This window comes from Phascolarctos cinereus, unplaced genomic scaffold (assembly GCF_003287225.1).
Source record: "Phascolarctos cinereus isolate Bilbo 61053 unplaced genomic scaffold, phaCin_HiC Scaffold_1;HRSCAF=81, whole genome shotgun sequence".
NCBI lineage: Eukaryota > Metazoa > Chordata > Mammalia > Diprotodontia > Phascolarctidae > Phascolarctos > Phascolarctos cinereus.
In genome coordinates, this window is record NW_027555514.1 from 209821132 (window position 1) to 209841880 (window position 20749).

The 20749-nt window shown below is 40.5% G+C and overlaps 1 protein-coding gene across 2 annotated transcripts in view; it reads left to right on the top strand.

Annotated features, from left to right (window-relative positions):
* The window catches only part of PFKM (phosphofructokinase, muscle), a 50650-nt gene that overhangs the window by 8990 nt on the left and 20911 nt on the right, over positions 1-20749 (top strand). Inside the window, exons 1-2 of one of the 2 annotated variants that reach the window (XM_020977148.2) lie at positions 12581-12805; positions 16781-16873. In XM_020977148.2, coding sequence (XP_020832807.1) covers positions 12598-12805; positions 16781-16873 — 301 coding nt within the window. In that variant the 5' untranslated portion in view covers positions 12581-12597. Of the gene's footprint in view, positions 1-12580; positions 12806-16780; positions 16874-20749 lie in introns of those variants that run through there. The other variant, XM_020977149.1, reaches the window with a different exon arrangement.

The window sequence follows — 20749 nt, forward strand, 5'->3', positions numbered from 1 at the left end:
TTTCCTGTAGAAGGTGAGATTTTAGTTGGGACTTAAAGGAAGCTAGGGAGGTGAGTAGTCAAAGCCCATAAGGAAGAGCTTTCCAAGCATGGGGACAAAGAAAATGCCTAGAGCTGAGAGATGGAGTGTCTTGTCTGTGGAACAACCAAGCAGGCTTAAGCAACCAAAGCTACCCTACCAGCCACCCAAGAATCTCGGAGAAGGAGGTTTCTAAAGGTCTAAAACCATTCAGTGACTCTCAGGATTCTGGGAAACATAGATCCTGAAACAAGGGAGCACAAAAGGCCAACAGAGTTTGACAAATTGCATGCTGTCACAGTGAATTGTTTATATCAGTTCATGTGTCCTATTTATTATGCTATTATTATTAAGCCTTAAGAGTAGTCAGTATAGCAGTATACTACTAGCAGTAGTCAGCATACCTTGTCCATATCAGCTTTGGGTTTTTTGGGGTTTTTTGGTCAGGCAGTTGGGGTTAAGTGACTTGCCCAGGGTCACACAGCTTGTAAGTGTCAAGTGTTTGGTCTAAGACCAGATTTGAACTCAGGTCCTCCTGAGTTCTCTATCCACTGTGCCACCTAGCTGCCCCCCATATCAGCTTTGTCTACCTTTAATCATTAACTACTTGAGAGGAGTTCTTACTGAATTAAACTCAGCATTTTCTGTATTTCTTCTATCCATGGGATAAGAAATATTCATTAAAATCAGTTTTATTTTCATGTGTTGACTAGCATTGCTAATTATCCTAGAACTTCCAGAGCATAGATACCAAGCATCCTCTTTTTTCTAATCACCCCCACAGTACTTAGGACAGGGTTTTATACATAGAAGGGCACTTTGTCCAGAATTTTTGACAGATTGCTAAGAATATAACACTAAAGATCCAAACGCCCAGTTAGGTAGCATGGTGGATAGAGAACTGGGCTTGGAATCAGACTCATCTTCATGAGTTCAAATCTGGCCTCAGACACTTACTAGCTATGTGACCCTGGGCAAGTCACTTAACCCTGTTTACCTCAGTTTCCTTATCTGTAAAATGAAAAAAAAAGGCAAACTACTTCGGTATCTTCGCTAAGGAAACCCCAAATGAAGTCACGAAGGGTCAGACACAACCCTTCAACTGAAAACAACTGAGCAGTAACAACTGAATTTGGAATCCAGAACCTGGTAAGTTCTCTACCCACTTCACCATTTATAAATCATCCCAACCTCAAGTACTCCTTCTGTAGGGTTCTTTGTTTCTATGACATCCAACACTCCAGAATACCAAGAAACCAGGGTCTATAGAAAAGAAGATTCTATTCCTTGTCTCACTGAATTTTCTGTTTCCTTTTTCCACCTTACCCTGCCTGAGGCACAGGGCCCAGTTGAGCTAAAAGAGGAGCTTGGACTCCCATTTCCTCCATGAAAATAAGGCATCAGACAGTTGGGAACAACACCTGCAGGGAGAGGGGGAAGGGGTAAAGAAAAGGTTGAAATTTGCTTCTTCATCTGATCCTGAGTCATACTAGCAATTGTCATACCCCATCTTCAACTTGCATCATGGAAAATTTGAAGACAGATCATTTATATAAAAAAAATTGGAGACATTGTAGATGGCATAATTATTTTGGACATAGGTGAAGAACTTGTGGTATGGAAGCAGGAGGTAAAAGAAAGAGAAGGAATTTGGGAAAAGCAAGTTGGAGAAGGGCAGATTTATGTGCAGTATTAAAAACTAGGCTAAAAGCACACACAGGTAAAACAGGAATTGGGAGTTCTGGGTTGGAAAAAGATGGAGTTGAAAATGCTATAAGAAGAAAGGGATGTGGGCAGAGGAATAGTAAGAAAGTCTGCATTTTGACATTAAATAAATTAAAAGTCAGTTGAATGGAATCCATTTAGTAGGTGTATCATTGTAAACTTATTCTGAGTAGGAATTATTTCATTTTCTTGTATCCCCAAAGCCTAACACAGTGTCTGGCACATAGCAGGTACCCAATAAATATTTGTTTGATTGAAGGAAAATTGCCATTAAAATGGAAACTTATAAAAAACATGTTATTAACATTATAACAAATTTCTATAGGAAAAACAATAATACAATTCAACATAGGAGTTAATGTCATTATAATATTGAAATGGCCATGGGCAAAACCAAGCCTAGATAACCACTTAAGAGGTGAACTTAGCTGCAATGGTTACCTGTATTAGACTCCTTTGGTATTAGACTGTCCCACAGAGTGCTCTCATGAGAGACACCTTGGTGTAGTACTTTTTGATTTTCTTGGCATCCTCAAAGCCTCAAACTCAAACTTGAGCCATAGGGATCTGGAGAAGGGGAATAGAGGGAAAGAACTACCTGTTTTGGGATATATTTCAGAATAACTGGGTGATATCTTGTCATTCCTCTGCTCCATTCAAGGCAGACTGCTTGGAAGAGGATGGCATGGAAATCTTCCTCACAAGGGCACAGGAAGGGCATGGTATGGTTATTTGGGGACCTATCTATAGAATCTCTCCGAGCTTATAGATAAGTCACTAAATGGGGAGTCTGTGCCTATTTCTTCTCTTTAGACACAGCTTTGCCTACCAGTCATTCTTTTTTGATGACTGAAGCCAATAAGAACAGGGGAAGGACTGTGGAAAGAGCAGGGACAGAGATAAGGTCAAAAGGCATGGCCAAGAAGAAGAGTGGAGAAGACAAGAATGAGGAGAGAAACACAGAGGAAAGAACCAGAACCTCTTAATCAGGGAATAAGTGAATACCTATGTCCCAAGTCCCATTAGCTATGTAAAGACTTACTCTAAAGACATGCTCTTCTACAAGATAACAAAAGATGAGTGGCAACTTTGGTGGAAGGAAAGAAAATGTGTGGCACCTTTTGGTGGGATTCACATTGGGGAAATTCTTCAACTTGGTTTCCCAAGGGCTTAAGACAAAAAGCATCCCATTTCAACTGTATAATAAACAGAATAGAGAGAAAGAAAGGTTGGGTGACTAAGTCATCTAGGCTTTGGCCCTTCTGCAATTATATCATGCTCTAGGGGTGAGGAAGATGATCCTCCAATGATGTCTTCCTTCTGATCTGAAGACATGGGAGTTGTGGAGCCTGTATATAAACTGAGAGGGAGAAGGGTGGAAACAACAACTCATTTGGGAATGTGATCTTTTGACTCCCAGGAATCTGGTTAAAGCTTTTAATATGACTGTGTTTATTTTTTCTAATTTTGAACAATTCTTATGTCCCTAGTATAAATCCAACATGGTCATAATGATTTTTTTGAATAAATCACTGTAGTCTTTTTGACAGGATATTATTTAAAATTTTAGATTTTTTGATTGTTGAATGTTGATTGTTTTCCTAATGCTGAACTATCCTTGCATACCTGGTATAAACCCAACTTGGTCATAATGAATGATTTCTTGGATAAATCACTATAGTCTGTTTTGACAGGATTTTGTCTAAAACTTTTAAATCAATAGTCATTAGTGATATAGTTTTCCTTTTATATTTTACCCTTCTTTGTTTAGGTATTAGGATTATATCTGTCTCATAAAAGGATTCTGATAGGGTGATTTCTTTCTCAGTTTTTCATAATAATTTATATAGTATGAGTACTAATAACAATTATATTATAGCAAATAAAGAACACTTTAAAAGTTTTCTAGAATTCTTTTGTGAATCCATCATGGCCAAGATTTTTTCCTCTAGTACTTCCTTTACAATTAGTTTTATTTCCTTTTCTGAGATTGGGTTATTTAAGATCTCTATCTGATCTTTTGTCAGTTTGGGTGTTTTATATTTTTGAAGATATTCCTCTATTTGTTTTGTGTTCATAGTTTTGTTAACATATGACTTGCATATTAGGTTCTGATTATTCCTTTTATTTATTCCAATTTTGTTGTGATTTCATGTTACTCATTTACTGTTTTGTTGATTTGATTTTCTTCCCTCTTTTTAAGCAGATTAAAGCTGTAAGATTGGCAGTTTTATTAATCTTTTGAAACAACTAACTTTAAGTTTTATTTATCATTTATATAAATTGATGGTTTCCAGTTTATCTATTTTCCCCTAGTTTTTATATCTCCTCTTTTGTGCTTATTTTGGATTTGTTTATTTGTTGGCTTTCTAATTTGTATGTATCTATTCAGTTCATTAATCCTATATTTTTCTATTTTGTTAATGTATGTTTATAGGGATATGATTTTTCCCTTGAGGACTGCTTTAGCTGCATCCTAGAAATGTTGATATGTTGTTTCATCATTATCATTTTATTTCACACAGCTATTTATTGTTTCTATGATTTGTCCTCTGATCCACTCACTCTTAAGGATTTTGTTGTTAAATCTCTATTTCGGTCTGTGTCTTTTGTTTATAGTCCCTGACCCAGTAAGTCATTTTACTGCCTAATGACCTATAAAGGATGCATTTACTATTTTTGCCTTTTTACATTTGTTTGTAACACCCATGTCCTAATACATGGTCACTTTTGTAAAAGTTCCATGTATGGCTGAGAAATACATGTATTCTTTTGCAGTCTCATTTAGAAAATACCAGATGTGTCAAATTTCTCCAGCAATTGTTCAGTTCTATATTTCCCCCTTCATTTATCTTTTAGGCTTATCTAAAACTGAGAGAGGGATAGTGTAATCTCCTATCACTATAGTTTTATTGTTTATGTATTCATGAAGCTCAGTTAATTTTTCCTTTATGAATTTTCCTTACTTCTCAGTTTTATTCTGTGTAAGCCTTTGTTTTTTTAAAATGTGTTTCTTGGAAGCAACAGATTGTGGGGCTTTATTTTCTTATCCAATCTGTCATTTTTTTTTTCATTGTGCTGGATCATTTAATCTATTCACATTTAAAGTTTAAAGAATTAGGTTCATATTTTCACCCATTTGTCTCTGATATTGGGGATTTTTTTCAAGTTATGACTTTTTCTCCTCTTCCATTGTAAACACAGTACTATGGTCTCTTTAGTTACTTTTGCTTAATCTTTTATAAGGTGTCTCTATTCCCATTGGTTCTCTGAAGGGTGAAGGTGAAGGATCACCGCTGAGTGCTCCTTCCCATTTGTTACCCCTTTCCGTTTAGAGATTTGCTTATTCCTTTTTTCCCTGTTTTTATCTAGATTATTTAATTCTTCCTTTCTCTTTTTCTTCTCAATTAATCAAACAAAATCTCCCTTCCTCTTTTCACCTTCTCTTGTCCTGTTCATTAGTTTTTAAATTTTTATTTTCTGCAGCCCTTTCCAGAAAGGATTTCTCTCCCTCACTCTCTTCATAATCCAACCTCCCAGGGGCAGCTAGTTGGCACAGTGGATGGAGCACCAGCCCTGGATTCAGGAGGGCCTGAGTTCAAATCCGGTCTCAGACACATAACACTTACTAGCTGTGTGACCCTGGGCAAGTCACTTAACCCCACTGCCTAGCCAAAAAAAGAAAGTTTGTCTTTATCATAATCCATCTTCCCTTTCTGTGTACTCTAGACCCTCATTCTCTGATTCATTGTTTCTGTATTTATCTAGTCCCTCTTTAGTCTCTATTCCTCATGGAATCAAATTTCTGGGGTACCCATTCTGGGTTCTTCCCTCTAGCATCTCTGCTACTGCCTTGTAGAGCCTACTTCCCTCTCCATCTTTTCCATTGTGCTTCACTTCCAGAAAATTACCAGTTCTTTCAGGTGATAGGACACTGCTCCACGGCAAGAGCCATTCCTACATCCTCAGTGATGCAGCCCACCACTGACCTTTGCCCTCCCTCTGATCCTTACTCATTTGCTTCAAAATCTCTGGGTCCATGACTTCCCACTCCCCCAGACATCAGTTGACCCCAGGAGCTCTAATTCTACCCAACCCTACACACACACACCAAGGCAGGATGAATGGTCTCTCCAAGAACCAGACCCCTGAAGACAACACCCAGCACAAGGTCCTCTTCTCCCTTCACAAAAATATCCCTCTTCACTCAAAGAAGTCCATCACTACCAAATCAAGACTTCCCCTTCTCTCTCCTCCCTCCTTTTCAATACCTCTTCACCCACTCCTCTATAGGCTGTCCTCTTCCTGACAGACCAGACAAGTCATATTCCCTTCATTGCTAGCCCCTGACTTGACCAAAGCACATCACATACTGCTCTCTAACCTGTTCCTTCCCTCCTCCATTTTACACCCCCTCTCCTTTTGTTATTTAGTCCCATTGATTCACCATTGATCCGTGTCTAGGCATGCCACAAAGTTCAGTCCATGTCTGAGGCCTGCCTTTCCATCATCACTTCCACTTGACTTTTGCCTTCACCTCTGTTTCCTTCTGTACAATTTAGAACAAATGTAGAACAAATTTCTTAATGCTCTCTCTGCTATTACTCTGCTGCTGTTGCTTTTGCTGTCTTTGGCTGCTACATTTGTTCACCCCTCCTGCATTTCTGTCGTCTGGGATGTTTAAGAAGCAAATAATCTCTTCAGGTCTAGTTTTCTTCCTAAGAATGTTTCAAATAGCTTTTTAATTATTGAACATCCATTTTATTTTTTGGTTTAAGCTCGGATTTGCAGGGTAGATCACCCCATTCTTCAGAACACATTATTTCATTCCCTCCTGCATTTTCTGTTGGTACAGAATACTCTTCTGTTACTCAAATTTCTTTTCCTTTGTATTTGAAGGTCTTTCCCTTGGTTATTTGCAAAATTTGTTGTTTCTCCATGAACTTGTTCAATTTAACCACTATGTATCTCAGAGTTTGCAGCCTCAGGCTGTTTTCTGGAAATGTTCTATGGATTCAGAAGCCCTGGCAAGTTTTCTTGTATTATTTGCTGCATTTTGAGATTCATGTTTTTTGACTCATCATGCTCTTCTTGGAGACCTATAACCCTTAAGTTGATAAAGACATTATGTTTTGCTTATTGGAAAACATGTTTCCTTTTAATGGTTTTGCTTGTTGCTTTTCTTCTTCCAGACTTGCACTTTGTCTATGTGCACTCCCAATCAGTTGTCCTTTCTTTTGTTTCTTTGATGAGACTTGCTACAGCAGATGCAACATTTTCTGTTCTTCTAATTATTTCTGCTGTGCAAGCCATAAATTCTATTCTCACAATTCCCATTTTACCTTTAAATCACTCAGGAATAGCATATTGTGATTCTGTGATCTCCTCAAAATCCACAGGGTCCTCTGCTTTTGTTTTGCTATATGCTTTGCTATGCCTAAACTAATTTATTAGATTTGTAGGCCATATTTCCTTCTGCTGCTAGTGTTCTCCCTATTGGTTTATTTGCTTAAGGACTTTGAGTTTTCTTCTTCCTTAGATCTTTGGTAATTTCAGTCTTTGTTGTTGTTGTTATTTTCTCCTTTTGATCACTTTCTGACTCCTTCCCCTCTGATGGTAGTTTCCTTGGGGGTTGGATCTCAAAGCATCTTAGCCTTCTTCCACACTGGGCAATTCAGTTCACCAGTCTAAGTCTCAGGCCTGAGTGACTTTTGGAGGGACAAACTGGCCCCAACTGGATGCTGAATCATTTCTCTTAGGCTTATTGGAGTGCCATACAACTCCATACACACAATGTCTTGTCTTGTTCCCTCTGTTCCTCAGTTCTCTGGCCCAGTGGTTTAGAGCACTGCCGTGTTACTACTATCTCTGCCTGGAAAAAGTTCTGCCATTTAGAGTTTGGATTTCTGCAGCACTGAGAAGAGGTAAGGGTCAGGGTGTAGAATTGAGTTCCATTACAAGTGCAGACATATGTCCTACGCCATTCCCTCTTTATATTTGTTCTCTGAAGAACTCTTGAAGCACAGATGCTGCTGTGGTGCTGGCTATTGTGTGCTCAGGAAATTTCTGCAATTTGGAGTTGGGATCCCAAACCATAAAGCACTAGAAAGAGGGCAGGGGAAGGATTAAGGTATAGAGTTGCATTTTATTGCTAGCCTGTGAGTCAAGTCCACTTGCAACTAGGAGCATTGTATGTAGTAAGGGAGGGGTTGCTGAGTGAGTTTAAGTAAGGTGTTAGTCCATGGAGTTTTTACGTTCTTTGGGTTCTTGATGTCCTTCCTAGACAGCTGAAATTTGCTTTATGTCTGGTGAGTCATTCCTAGTTTGCAAAGTTTGAGAGGTTGTAAGGATCAGGGAAAATATTTAGTTCTGCATCTTGTTGATCATGTGACCCAGAAGATCAATTTTAAAATTTTAAATTGATATTCATTCATTAATGATGTGGGTCTATGGTTCTCCTTTTGTGTTTTATCCTTCTCTAATTTAGATATTAGGACTCTGTCTTATAAAAGGGTTCTGATAGGGTACTTTCTTCATTATTTTCCCTTTATCTAGAAAAATAAGAGAGATGAGAAATAAGATCTGGTCTCACGGTCAAGTTTGCTGGGATCAGAAAGAAGAAAGATGTGTCTCCAAAAATGTGGGGCCCCAGAGGATAAATCATGGTGGAGGGAAGGAAAGAGTGATTTGCTAACTAAGTAACCAACTAGACCAGGCACGCTTAACCATTTTTTATGTCACTGAGCCTTTTGGCAGTCTAGTGAACCAACACTTTCTCAGAATAATGTTTTTAAATGCATAAAATAAAAGCCATCAGATTACTAAGAAAACCAATTATACTGAAATGAAGATGTATTTTTTTTTCCCCATCTACATTCATGGATTCCCTAAAATCTTTCCAGAGGCCCCAGGTTAAAACCCCTGATTTAGGAATAATAGGGATGGGTTTAAGAAGAAAGAAGAAAAGTGGGATCAAGAAGACAGTAGGGATGGGATGTGAGGGTTAATGTCGTGGGTATTCCTTTTTATTCGTGGAAAACTGGAGTAAGGAGAAACTTGTTATCCAGGGAATAAAGGGAGAACCAGAAGGCAAAGGAGTCTTCCTGTAAAACTTAGAGCAGAAGGACCTTGACCAGGCACCAAGCTCTGCCCTCCCAGCATCTTGAAGCAAGGAATGAGAGTGACAGTTTTCCCTCCTATGCCATGCTCTGGGCAGGAATTGTATGCCTAGGGGAAATGTCAGGGCCCTTGTAGCTTAGGCCTTTGTGTATTCAATCAACAAACATTTAGTAAGCACCTATCTTGTGCTAGGTGTAGTGGACAGGAAAACAAAAATGAAACAGTACCTGCCCCCAAGGAGCTTTTATTACAGGGAAACATACACATGAGCTGAACATGTGTAAAATATATGAAATGAGAAAGATAAGCTGAAACCAGGTTGTGAAGGGTCTTAAATGCCAAAGAGATTGGTTTAAATTTGATCCTACAGGTAATAGTGAGATTCTGGAGCATTTTTGGAAGGGGAATGGTATGGTCAGACATGCTTTAGGAGCATTTGTAGGAAAAATAGAAGGGGAGAGACTGAATTTAGGAATTCACTTATAGCAGTAGTATAGTTGAGAGGAGATTGGACCTAAACTAGTGAAGTGGAGAGAAAAAGATGAATCATGAGAGACATAAAGAAAGAATTGACAGGATTTCTTGGCATCTCATTGGATATTGGGGGAGAGCATGTGGGAAGGAACAAAAAAGAGGCAAAATGACCCTGAAGTCGTGAACCTTGGTGACTGGAAGGATGGTGGTACCTTCAACAAAAAATAGGAAGTTAGGAAGGAAGATGAGTGGGTTTGGGCGGTTCAATTTAAGATGTCCACAGAACATCCAGTTGGAAATGTTCAGCAGGTAGTTGATAATGCAAGACTGGAGCCCTGGAGAGAAATGAGGGCAGTAAACACATACACACACACACACATATGTGTGTATACATGTATTTACAATTTACATATGTATAGTTAATATATATATGGAAGATATTTGTATAGAATGATTGTTGGACCCATGAGAACTAATGAGGTCACCAAGAGAGAGGGTATTGAGTGAGAAGAGGGCCAGTACAACGCCTTGGTGTACAACCATCATCAGGAGGTGGGATATGGATGAAATCTAGCAAAGGATTCTAAGGAGGGATGAGACAAGTAAGAGAAGAACCAAGAAAGAAATATTCAACAAAGAGAGGAGAAAGTATCCAATAAGAAAAGGTGACCAACATTGCAAATGCTGTGGAGAATTAAAGAAGGCTGAGGACTGAGAAAAAGCCATTGAATCTAGAGAGGGTCATTTGTACGTGGATATATACTTGTACACACACACCTGGGAATGTGGCAATATGTGGCTTCTGGTGAGTATCCAGAAAAGAACCATTTCTCTAGAGGACCTTTCAAGAAGGAATGAGCTTAGACCTGAGGAAGAACTTTCCAGTGGTTAAGGCTGTGAGATATAGAATGAATTTATGGTATCTTTCCTGAAGATCTTAAAGAAAAAGACATTTCCTCATGTATGGAAGAACATGCTAGAGACAAGGTGATGACCTCTTAAGGACACTTCTAGTCCAGAACTCCTATGTTTGGGTAAGACCTGGGTTCACATCTCACCTTGGAAACTTCTAGCTGTGTGACCCTGGGCCTCTCTGTGCCTCAGTTTCTTCATCAGTAAAATGAGGGGGCTGGACTCAATGACTTCTAAGGTCTATGATCCTATATTGCGTTTGGAGGAGGAGATATAGAAGTGAGTGTATCTGTTTGTATGGAAATTAAAGTCTTTTCCTGATCCTTGCTTACGCTTTGATGTCCCTTCATAGTCTAACAATTATAACTACTTATGGGGCTTAACTTAACATATAAGTTAACTTATTAACTACTTATGGCCTTATGGGGCTGGGGCACATTCTATTCACCCTTTCCACTAAGGGGTTCCTTTAAGCTCCAATCCAATCAGTGATTGGATTCAGTGCTAGAGGAGCCCAGCCTCTAAAGAGAGGAGTTAGATTCCTTTTCTTGTTCTTTTTGGCTGCTTACACCCATACTCTGATACCCCAGGGAAAATTGCTTAAAGTTTAGGTTTGGCTAGCTAAAGTTTCCCCAAAAGACAGCAGTAGAAAGGTAGTCAGGGGGGCAGCTAGGTGGCGCAGTGGATAGAGTGCCGGCCCTGAAGTCAGGACTACCTGAGTTCAAATCCGGCCTCAGACCAAACATTTGAAACTTACTAACTGTGTGACCCTGGGCAAGTCACTTAACCTCAGTTGCCTTAAAAAAAAAAAGGAAAAGAAAAGAAAAGAAAGGTAGTCAGTGTACAATATAAATCAGGTATGGGATAGATGTTTATTTCCTCTCCCCCCTTACCTCCCCACCCCTCTCCCCACACACACAAAGTGCTTAACATACACAAGACCTACAAGCACAAACCATCAGAAACTTAAACAAGCAGCAGCAATAACTACTGTCATACTTTCCAGCGAGGTTGAGCCTTAAATTTCAGAATACAAAGGAATTTGCCAGACTGGTGAATAGGTATTGTTACTTTCCATCTTGGCTCTGCACTGTCCAAACAACTCTCTCCAGCTCCTCCTAGTGGTGGTTAGCTTCTCCAAGACTCCCCCAAATACAGGCAGCACTGACTGTGTACCAAGTTAACTACAGAGCTCTCCAACTCAAAAGGTTGCTTCCAGCACACCCATCCTGGACCTGCTTTTTGATCAGCTGTAATCAGGGGAGGAAACACAAAGCAGAAAAAGCAGTGAGGGGCCCAGACTCATGTTCACCTAGTTGAGTTCCCCTTCTCTAACTGGGGTTGGAGAAGGGTGGTTCCTCTCCCCAGCCCTCAAGAGATAGAATAGTCCTAACATACTCTATGGAGGAGAAGAGAGTGACTGAAGACCAGTCACTGTCACGGTCATTCTCTTTGAAAGATTCACTGAGTCAGCAGCTTTTCCTATTCAGCAGCCAATAAGGGGATTTCATCATTCCCAAAGCCCTGAGTCCTTGTAGCACCTTAGCACACATGCAGCCATGGGCTTCAGCATCCCCAAACAGTCTAAGGCAGCTCTCTACTTGCCCTTCTGTTCTACACTAGACATCTTCCCCCACTTATTGCTCTTTCCTCCAACTCCACATCTGTACTGACCAGGTCCAGTAATGACACATACACAGGAAAATATTAATTACTTTGATGATGTAATAATGATTTGAAAGCTGAAAGCAAAACAGGTGAAGCACAGAAACCTCTTGAGCCTGTATTTCTAGCTCCCCTAAGGATACAACCTGAGGGAAGTATATAATAATTTTTAAATGACATTTACATAGCATTTTAAGATTTGCAAAATGATTTGCATGTTTTTTTAAAATTCGATCTTTGCAATAGCCCTGTGAGGTAAGTGCTACAGATAGTAGGAGATAGATAGATACTGTATTGAATATGGAAATTGGGGGGTGGAGAAAGTTGAATGACTTTCCCGAGGATACATGCAGTGTCTGAGAAAGTATTTAAATCCAGGTTTTCCAGACTCCAAATCTAGCACTTTGTTTGCTATGTCATTGCAGCAGGAGGGACTAAAATTATGTCTTAGAAAGAACTTTCCGTCATAGGCAGATGTTGGATCAGACCAGGGAAGAGGGCTGTGCTATCTCGGTTTTGATCAGCTTGAATAGGAGAAACCCCTGTCAATCTGAGCCGAGAGAAGGCTGTCCTGCTTATAAACAAGTGAATATGCTAAATGTATATGCCATCTTCTTCCTGCTAAGTGCAGGTGCTAGTAACTTCCCAGATATTAATAGAGAACCAGAGCCATCTGGAGAGTGAATGAAAATACCGGGCTGGTTCCTTAGAGAGAAAAGAGAGGAGAGGGCGGAGCAGCCGGGGAAATATCTCCTTGAGAGAAGGAGAAAGTCTCTTTTCCTTCCCCCTCCTCTTTTGCTTCCACCTGGCTCCGCCCCAACTTCAGCACGCTCCCCTCCCCCCAAGGACAGTCAGCAGGGAAGCAGCCGCACAAGAAAGCTCAAGACTACAGGCAAGCTGGGGGTTACCGGGGACGAGCCAAGGGGGAATCAGAGCAAGTTAAATGGGGGTGAACTGTACTAGGACGATACGGTGGGGCGAACGGGAGGAAAATGGGAAAGGGAAACAGCGGATGTGGAATGAGAAGCTGGAGGGGAGAAGGGGGATGGGGAAGGACAGACCTGGAGAATCCTGGTCCCTCAGCCAGGCACCCCACTCCTACCTGACTGCTTCACCTGCCAAGAACGGCTCAGCAGTCTAAGGTGCAAGAAGGTAATGAAGGCTAGTTAGATGGCCCAGCCCTTGCCCATCTACTCCCCTGCCCTAGCAGTCATCTAAGGACAAGGAAGTGCCCCCTGTGACATGACGCAGTCTCTCTCTGTGTTTTGTTTTTATGTCCACGTGTGCGTGGGGAGTGGGGGTGGGGAAGATGTATGTATAGATAGATGTATGTCATTGGACGTGTTTGTATATACCAGCGTATGACTGCTTCTCTTAATATATGTATGCATCTACCTGTGCAGATTTAGTTCTTCAGTAGTGCCCACGGATTTTTGTCTTTGTGTGTGCATCTGTGAGAGTATATTAATGCATCTGGGTGTGTGTGATGCACAGACTTCTGACCTAGCACTGACTCGACTTTCCCCTTGTTGCTATGATTCCCTTAGCAGTGAAGCCTCAAGGGTATGAGACCTTTATGTAGTCACTTCTTTTCTGAAGGGAGCACTGATAGTGATGGGCTATGGTCAAGCAGAAAGGAATCAGTGAACTCAAATGCTGAATAGCTCTTCCCTTCTTTCATTTACACCTCTTTTTGTTTTATTCTTGTTTTTTCCATTCTTTTGAGGTTACTTGAGTGACTGAGGTGTCTTTGTCCGTGTGTGAATGAATGTATCTATATGTGTAACTATTTGTTATTGTATGACTCCATGTCTTATATGTATAGAAAAAATATGGTGTTTCTGTATCTGTGTTTGTATCTATGTATTTGGCTCTTTTCATTCATGTACTAAATATTTAAGTGGTCATTATGAGCATGAATATGCTAGGCACTAAGGAATACAAAAAAAAATTAAATGACATTCCTTTTTCTCGAGGAACTTATAGTCTGGTTGGAAGAAATAAGAAATACATGTGTGAAATAATTAAATATCAATACAAGGCAGTATATGATGTACAAAATAGTATAGATTATAAAAAGAATTGAGAGAAATGAGAGTTCAGTGGACTGTGAATACTCAGAGAAAGCTTTTCATCAAAGTGGCTAGAATTGGGTTATGCCTTAAAGGATTGAAAAAGAGGGGGCATTGTAAGCAGAGAGTTCATACTTCATAAGCACCAGCAAAAATGAGAAATGTGGTGGTTGGTGGACCAACCTGACAAGTGCTGAGGGTTTGTATTGGATAACAGTGGAAAATAAGGTTGAAAATCTAGATGGGAGAAGATCTTGATTGCCCAACAAAGCAATTTGGGCTTGATCACATAGGCAATGGAAACACACATACACACACATTGAATATATTTGAGCAGTGTAGTGAAGTGATTGAAGTGATGTTTTAAAACCAGCATGTATGATAAATTAAACACTGGAGAGATTAGAAACAGGGATGTCATGTAGGAATTCAGGTAGGAAATGGTAAAGGCTGGTAATAGTGAAAATGGAAAGGAAGGGATGAGCAAGAAAGACATAAAAGAAGCCTTAACATGATTTGATAATTGATTAAAATGAAATCAAAAGTTACTTTGGAAGAAAAAAAGCAACTGAGATTTTAAGTTACATGACTGAGAGAATGAAGACATATCTATTCTCTATGCTATGAGTATGAGTTCAATTGAACAAACATTTATTAAATCCCTAGTAGGTGCCAGGTACTATGCTGGAGATACAAAGGAAAAAATAAGACAGTCTCTGCCCTTAATGAGATTATATTCTACAGAAGGAAAGCAAAATGTATGCAGACTCTAAGTTTAGAGGGGAGCAGTTATACCTAGGGAAATCAGAAAGGGTCTCTTTGGGATATGGAATTTAAGCTGAGCCTTGAAGGAAGTGAGGAATTCTAAGAGGCAGAGGGGGAAGAGGGAAAGTGTTCCAGGTATAGAGAGAGCCTGTGCAAAGGCATAGGAATAGGAGATGGGATTTTGGATTTGGAGCAAAAATAGGTTAATTTGGCTGAAATACAGAGTATGGATCAGTAAAATCAGTCTGAAATAATAATGGGTTAAAACCCATTTTGAAGAGCTTTAAATTTCAAACACAGGAGGTTGTTCTTTTATTTGTTTGTGTATGTTTGTTTTTACGAGGCAGTTGGGGTTAAATAACTTGCCCAGGGTCACACAGCTAGTGTATCATGTGTCTGAGGCTGGATTTGAACTCAGGTCCTCCTGACTTCAGGGCCAGTGCTCTATCTGCTGCACCATCTAGCTGCCTCCAAACACAGGAGTTTATATTTTATACTAGAGGCAATAGGGAGAGACTAAAGATTTTGGGGGAAGGAGTATGACATGGTCACTGTGATTGAGGAGTATTGTTCTGGCAGCAGTGTGGAGGCTGGATTGAAGAGAGGGAGAGACTGGTTGCAAGGAGAATGTTATGAGGCTATTGCAATAGTCCAGGTGACAAGTGGTCAGAACTTGAATTAGGCTCTGTAAGTAGAAAGAAAGGGATGGATACAAGAGAAGTTGTGGAAGTAGAATTGACAAGATAGCAACTAATTGGATTGGATTGGATTGGAAGTGAGGAAGAATAAAGAATCAAAGATAACTCTGAGGTTGTGAACTTTAGTGACTGTAAGAATGGTGGTACACTCAACCAAAAATTGGGAAGTTTGGAGGAGGTATAGGCTTGGGGAAGAAAAGATAGTGAGCTCTATATTAAACATGTTTAGTTTGAAATGCCCACAGGATATCTAGCTGAATGTCCAGTAGGCATATGGTGATTTAGGACTGGAGCTCAAAAAAGAGATGAGGGTAAGATGTGTAGATTTAGGAAATAGCTGCATACAGATGATAGTTGAAACTACAAGAGCTGATGAGATCACCAAAAATGAATAGTATAACGAAATAAGAGCACCCAGGTCAGAATCCAAAGGTATATCCACCTGAAGGGTGAAGGACTTGGATGATTACAAAGGAGACTGAAGAATAATGGACAGACATTAGAAGGGGTTCAGAAGTGAGTAGGTGGAGATAGGGAAATGGATGCAAGTATTGTCGTGTATAAGAGACAGTAATAAGATAGAATAAAATGGTGTATTGGGGGTGTATATGTTTGTAGGACAGGTACATACAGTCACATGGACAATATGAAAAGCTAACCCTGGATACAGAGAAAACTGGAAGATAGTCAAGAGCCTGAGAGTGAGAACGGGATGCGGAGAACCATAGAAAGTTTCTTAATTAAGTCATCAGTAACTCTCACTCCAACTTTAGTGCCTATTCCTAACCCTAGTCCTAGATTTAACTCAACTCCTAATTCTAGGCCTTCTCCATATTCCTAAAATACAGATTATATTCCCAACCCTAACATGAGACGTAATCTTGCTACTTTACTAGCTCTCCATTACCCTTCTACTCTCCTAGCTAAGTTTCTTCTTTCTTTACCCAGCCACCTCTACCTCTCTTTCCATCATGATACCTTTAAAAAAGGGAAGAGCCCTGGAGTTTGTCCCATTTCTTTTTTTCCAGTCAGACACCTCCCCTTAATTTAGCCCTGTTCTCCAAATAGACCCCAGTTGTAGTGGGAGGGAAGTAGGAGGGATTAACCAAGGGCTGACACAGCCTTGGGCTCGATTACACTGACATTTCAGCTTGTCAGTCTGACAGGGAACAGCTCTGGGGCTCTTGTCTCGGGAAAGTTCAACAAGTTGCCAAGTCACAGAGTCCAGACTCAGTGAAAGAAGCGGAGAGCAGAAAAAAGGGGCCGACAGCCTGTCCAAGCGAGCAACATAGTGATCCATATCTCTCTTAACTGACCATTTTTGCCTTGCAGAGTGGACCATGAAGCATGACTCACATCTTCAGGCAAAAACACTGGGTATTGGCAAAGCCATCGCTGTGCTCACCTCTGGGGGAGATGCCCAAGGTAAGTGAAAGGGCTCTGCTCAAAGAAGGATCTGACAGCTGTGATCAGTGGACAAGACCTCATTAGAAACTTCAGCCTCCAAAACTGGGCCTCACTGAAAAGCCACTGTCACATTTAATACCCTCAGTGGATTTGAAGCCTATGAAGTCCCCACACTACTTTTATTTACCGAAATGATTCTTAAACTTCCTTTTAAGTTTTTCCAGAATAGAGGCAGGATAGATAGAGTGTCCCCTGGACTGTTTGGTACCATAAGGGATTTGGCACCAAGTTTATTTGTCATTCATTTATTCAGTAGAAGAAGCAGCAATAGATAAAAGAGGAAGAGGGAGTGGCAGTGATTTGGTAAATGGGGGATGGAAGACAGAGACTCAGGTTCCTGGAAGAGGTATGCAGGATCAGTGGCAAGTGGGGTGCTAAGACCTGAGTGGATTCTGATATGCCCCCATGTTTTTTAACACGAATAGTTTAAATATCCTAGGATTAAACAGCAGGTCAGCTGTCTTAGCCCTAACAAGTTATTTGCCTTCTGCTCCTTCCTCTTCCTTGCTTCCTCCCACCCCCCCTTTTTTTTTTAAACATTTGCCCTTCCTTTTCCTGAAGGGTAAAAACAGGACAGAAATAGAAATAGTTGAATAGACTAGGACCACCGTGGGGAGAAGAGCAATAAAGAAAGAATCAGCTAGGACAAGGAAGGCTTGAGGGGCAGGAAGGTTAGATGTGGAGGACAAAGAAGTAGGGAATAAAAGTGGAAGGATTTCCCCTTTTTTCTCCTTGGTTTTTCTTGCCTTGTCTAATCCCTGAACTGACGAATAGGAGACAATCAAGGACAGTGGAACAACCATCCTGTTCAGGCCCTAACAGAAACCCATTAGAAGAGAGGAGAGAGGCACCTGGTCACTTAGTTAACCCTTATACTGAAGGCTATGTAAAGCATTTATTATATACAAAATTATTTTTTTGCTTCTCTTTTTCTAAAATGTTTTTCACTTCTGTGCATTTGCATTGCCAACTTGTTATTTTCTCTTTAGTTTCTTTGGTGAGACTCGCTATTGTGGATTCACATTTTTCTATTTTGCTAATTATTTTTGCTGTTCAGGCCATAAATTCTGCTCTCATAATTTTCATAATTCTCTTTTAAACCACTCAGGAACAGTATGTTGTGGTTCTATGTCTTCCTCAAATTCCACAGGGTCTTCTGCCTCATTAGGTTTTGAATCATTTATTTTCATTTGTTTTGCAGTATTTATAGATGCCCTCTTTATGAGATCCAGAAGCCATATTTCCCATATTGATTTTATCTGCTTATGTTCAAGGTCTTTGAGTTTTCTTCCTCCTGAGATCTTTGATAATTTCAGTCTTTCTTTTTTTTTTGTTATTTTCACTTCTTGCTCACTTTCTGACTCCCTCCCCTCTGATAGTTGTATCCCGGGGGGGGGGGGGAGCTGGATATGTCTCAGCCTCCTCCCACAATGGGCAATTCATGGTTCACTTGGTTCTGGTTCCCTGCCTCAAGGGATTTTTGGGAGGACAGAATTGGGCCTACCTGGGTGCTGGCTCTTTTCCTCAGGCTTAGTGGAGTGCTGCACAGCACCTTTTTTCCTTCTCTCCCTACCCCCCATATACTGCCTTAGCATCCTGTCCCACTCCATTCCTTAGTTCTCTGGCCCTGCACCAAATGTTCAGAGACCTGCCATGGGGTGCTGTGGGGGTTGATTTCTGTAGTTTGGTTCTCCAGGGCTCTGGGAGGAGAGTAGGGTGGGGCATGGGGTTGAGTTCTATTTCAAGGCCAGATGTATGCTCTCCTGAAGAGATCTTTTATGGCACAGAACAGTGCTGCTATGGCACTGGCTGTCTATAGACAGAGTGTCCCCAGCAAGTTTCCTAGGTACTGGCTACAAACTTCCATAGCCTGGATCCTTGATCTCCATAGCACTGGGAAGAGGGAGGAGAGTCTGGGTTGTGAGGTTGGTTGGTTTTTTTTTTTGTGAGGTTGGGTTTTGTTGCAAATCTATATGTCAGGTCCTTGCGTCAGCTAACACAGCCTCAATGCCAGTAGCATGGTGAGGTGTGGGGGAGGTGATGCTGAGTGATGCTGATCTTGGGGTAGGTGCCAATTTATAGGTTTTTTAAAAAACCATCTTTTAGGTTCCAGGTGTCCTAAACCATGGAGATAGCTGCAGTTGCTTTACTTTGACACATAATTTCTGTTTTGGAAAGGTTTGAAGGTTGTAGGAATTATAGAAAATGTCTAGTCCTCCATCTTGTTGATCGTGTGACCCAGAAGTCCAACTTCACCTAGAATTTTGTTTTGTAATCTATGCAACAATAGAAAGAAAGAACGAGCATTTGCCTTGGAGAGCTTACAGTTCAATAGGGAGGTATCATACATACCCAAAACACAGACATAAGACATATATGGTCTAGTTGAAAGCATATCCATAAGTCACTCACCCCACATAGTCCATTGCCAAGTCTTGTCATTTCTATCTCCACACCTCTCATATACCTCTCCTTTCTTCCACTCACATACTCTCATCACCTCTCCCTAGGTCCATCACAATAGCTTTCTAATTGTTCTCCCTGCCTCAAACCTCTCTCCACTCTTAATTCATCTACTATTCATCTGCCAAAATTATTTTCCTAAAGTATAGGGCTGATCACATCACCCCTTTATTCAATCAATGTCAGTGGCTCCCTATTACCTCAAGGATCAAACAGAAAGTCCTCTGTCATTTAGCACAGTTCATAGCCGGGTCCTTTCCTATCTTTCCAGTCTTCTTGCTTTTTACTTCCCTCCATGCTACTTCCTATCCAGCTATATACAAGACACTCCATCTCCCCTCTGTATGCCATTGCACTGGCTGTCCCCCATGCCTGGAACTTCTCCCTCCTCACCTCTACCTCTTAAGTTTTCTGTATTCCTTCAAGACTCTACCTTCTGCAGGAGGCCTTTCCTGGTCCCCCAGATTCCAGTGACATCCCTTCGAAGTCACCTTCCATTTATGCTGTGTATATCTTGCATATGCCTAGTTATTTACATGTTTCCCTCATTCAGATGATCGTTGAAGGCAGAAATGGTTGTTGGGTTGTTTTTTTTTTCTTGGTGTCCTCAGTGCCGAGCACAATGCCTGTCACATAAGTGCTTCCTAAGCGTTTGTTGACTGACTAACAACAATATAGTAGAGGTCTTCTGACTTCTAATCTAGGGCTCTTTCCACTATGCCATGCCAGGACTATTTAGAGAAAGAGAGGGAAAATGCATGCATACATATATGTGTGTGTGTGTGTGTGTGTGTGTGTGTGTGCGTGTGTATATATATATATATATATATGTATATATTATATATATATATATATATATATATATATATAATTCCTTTCATTCAAGGTTAGTATCCCTTCCAACTATAGATTCTGAGAGCCAAACTCAGACAGGTGGCTAGGATAGCTACTTCCTTGAAGACCACTTAGCCCAGGAGTGGGCAACATCTTCCTGAGTTAGGAACTTTCTTAAGGGCAGGAATTGTTTTGTATATATCTCCATTGCCACTACACAGCTCAGTATCCTTGAATATAACAGACGCATAATATTTATGGAATAGCCTTTCTCTCTGTAAACAGAGCATGATGGGTGAAATGCTGTAGAATCACAAAATCTTAAGGGTTCGAAAGTAGTTTAGAGGAGAAGTATTTACCACTTGGAGCTGTTGTGAAATCAGTGCTTTGTGAACCATGAAGTACTGTCTAAATCTGAGTTATTATTGTCATCTAGTCTAGCTACTGACCTTCTTCTAGACAAAATTTCCCAGGATTCTTTGACAGGTGCAAAGTTACACCCGTAGCATTTATGAACATGTCACTGGGGACTAAAGA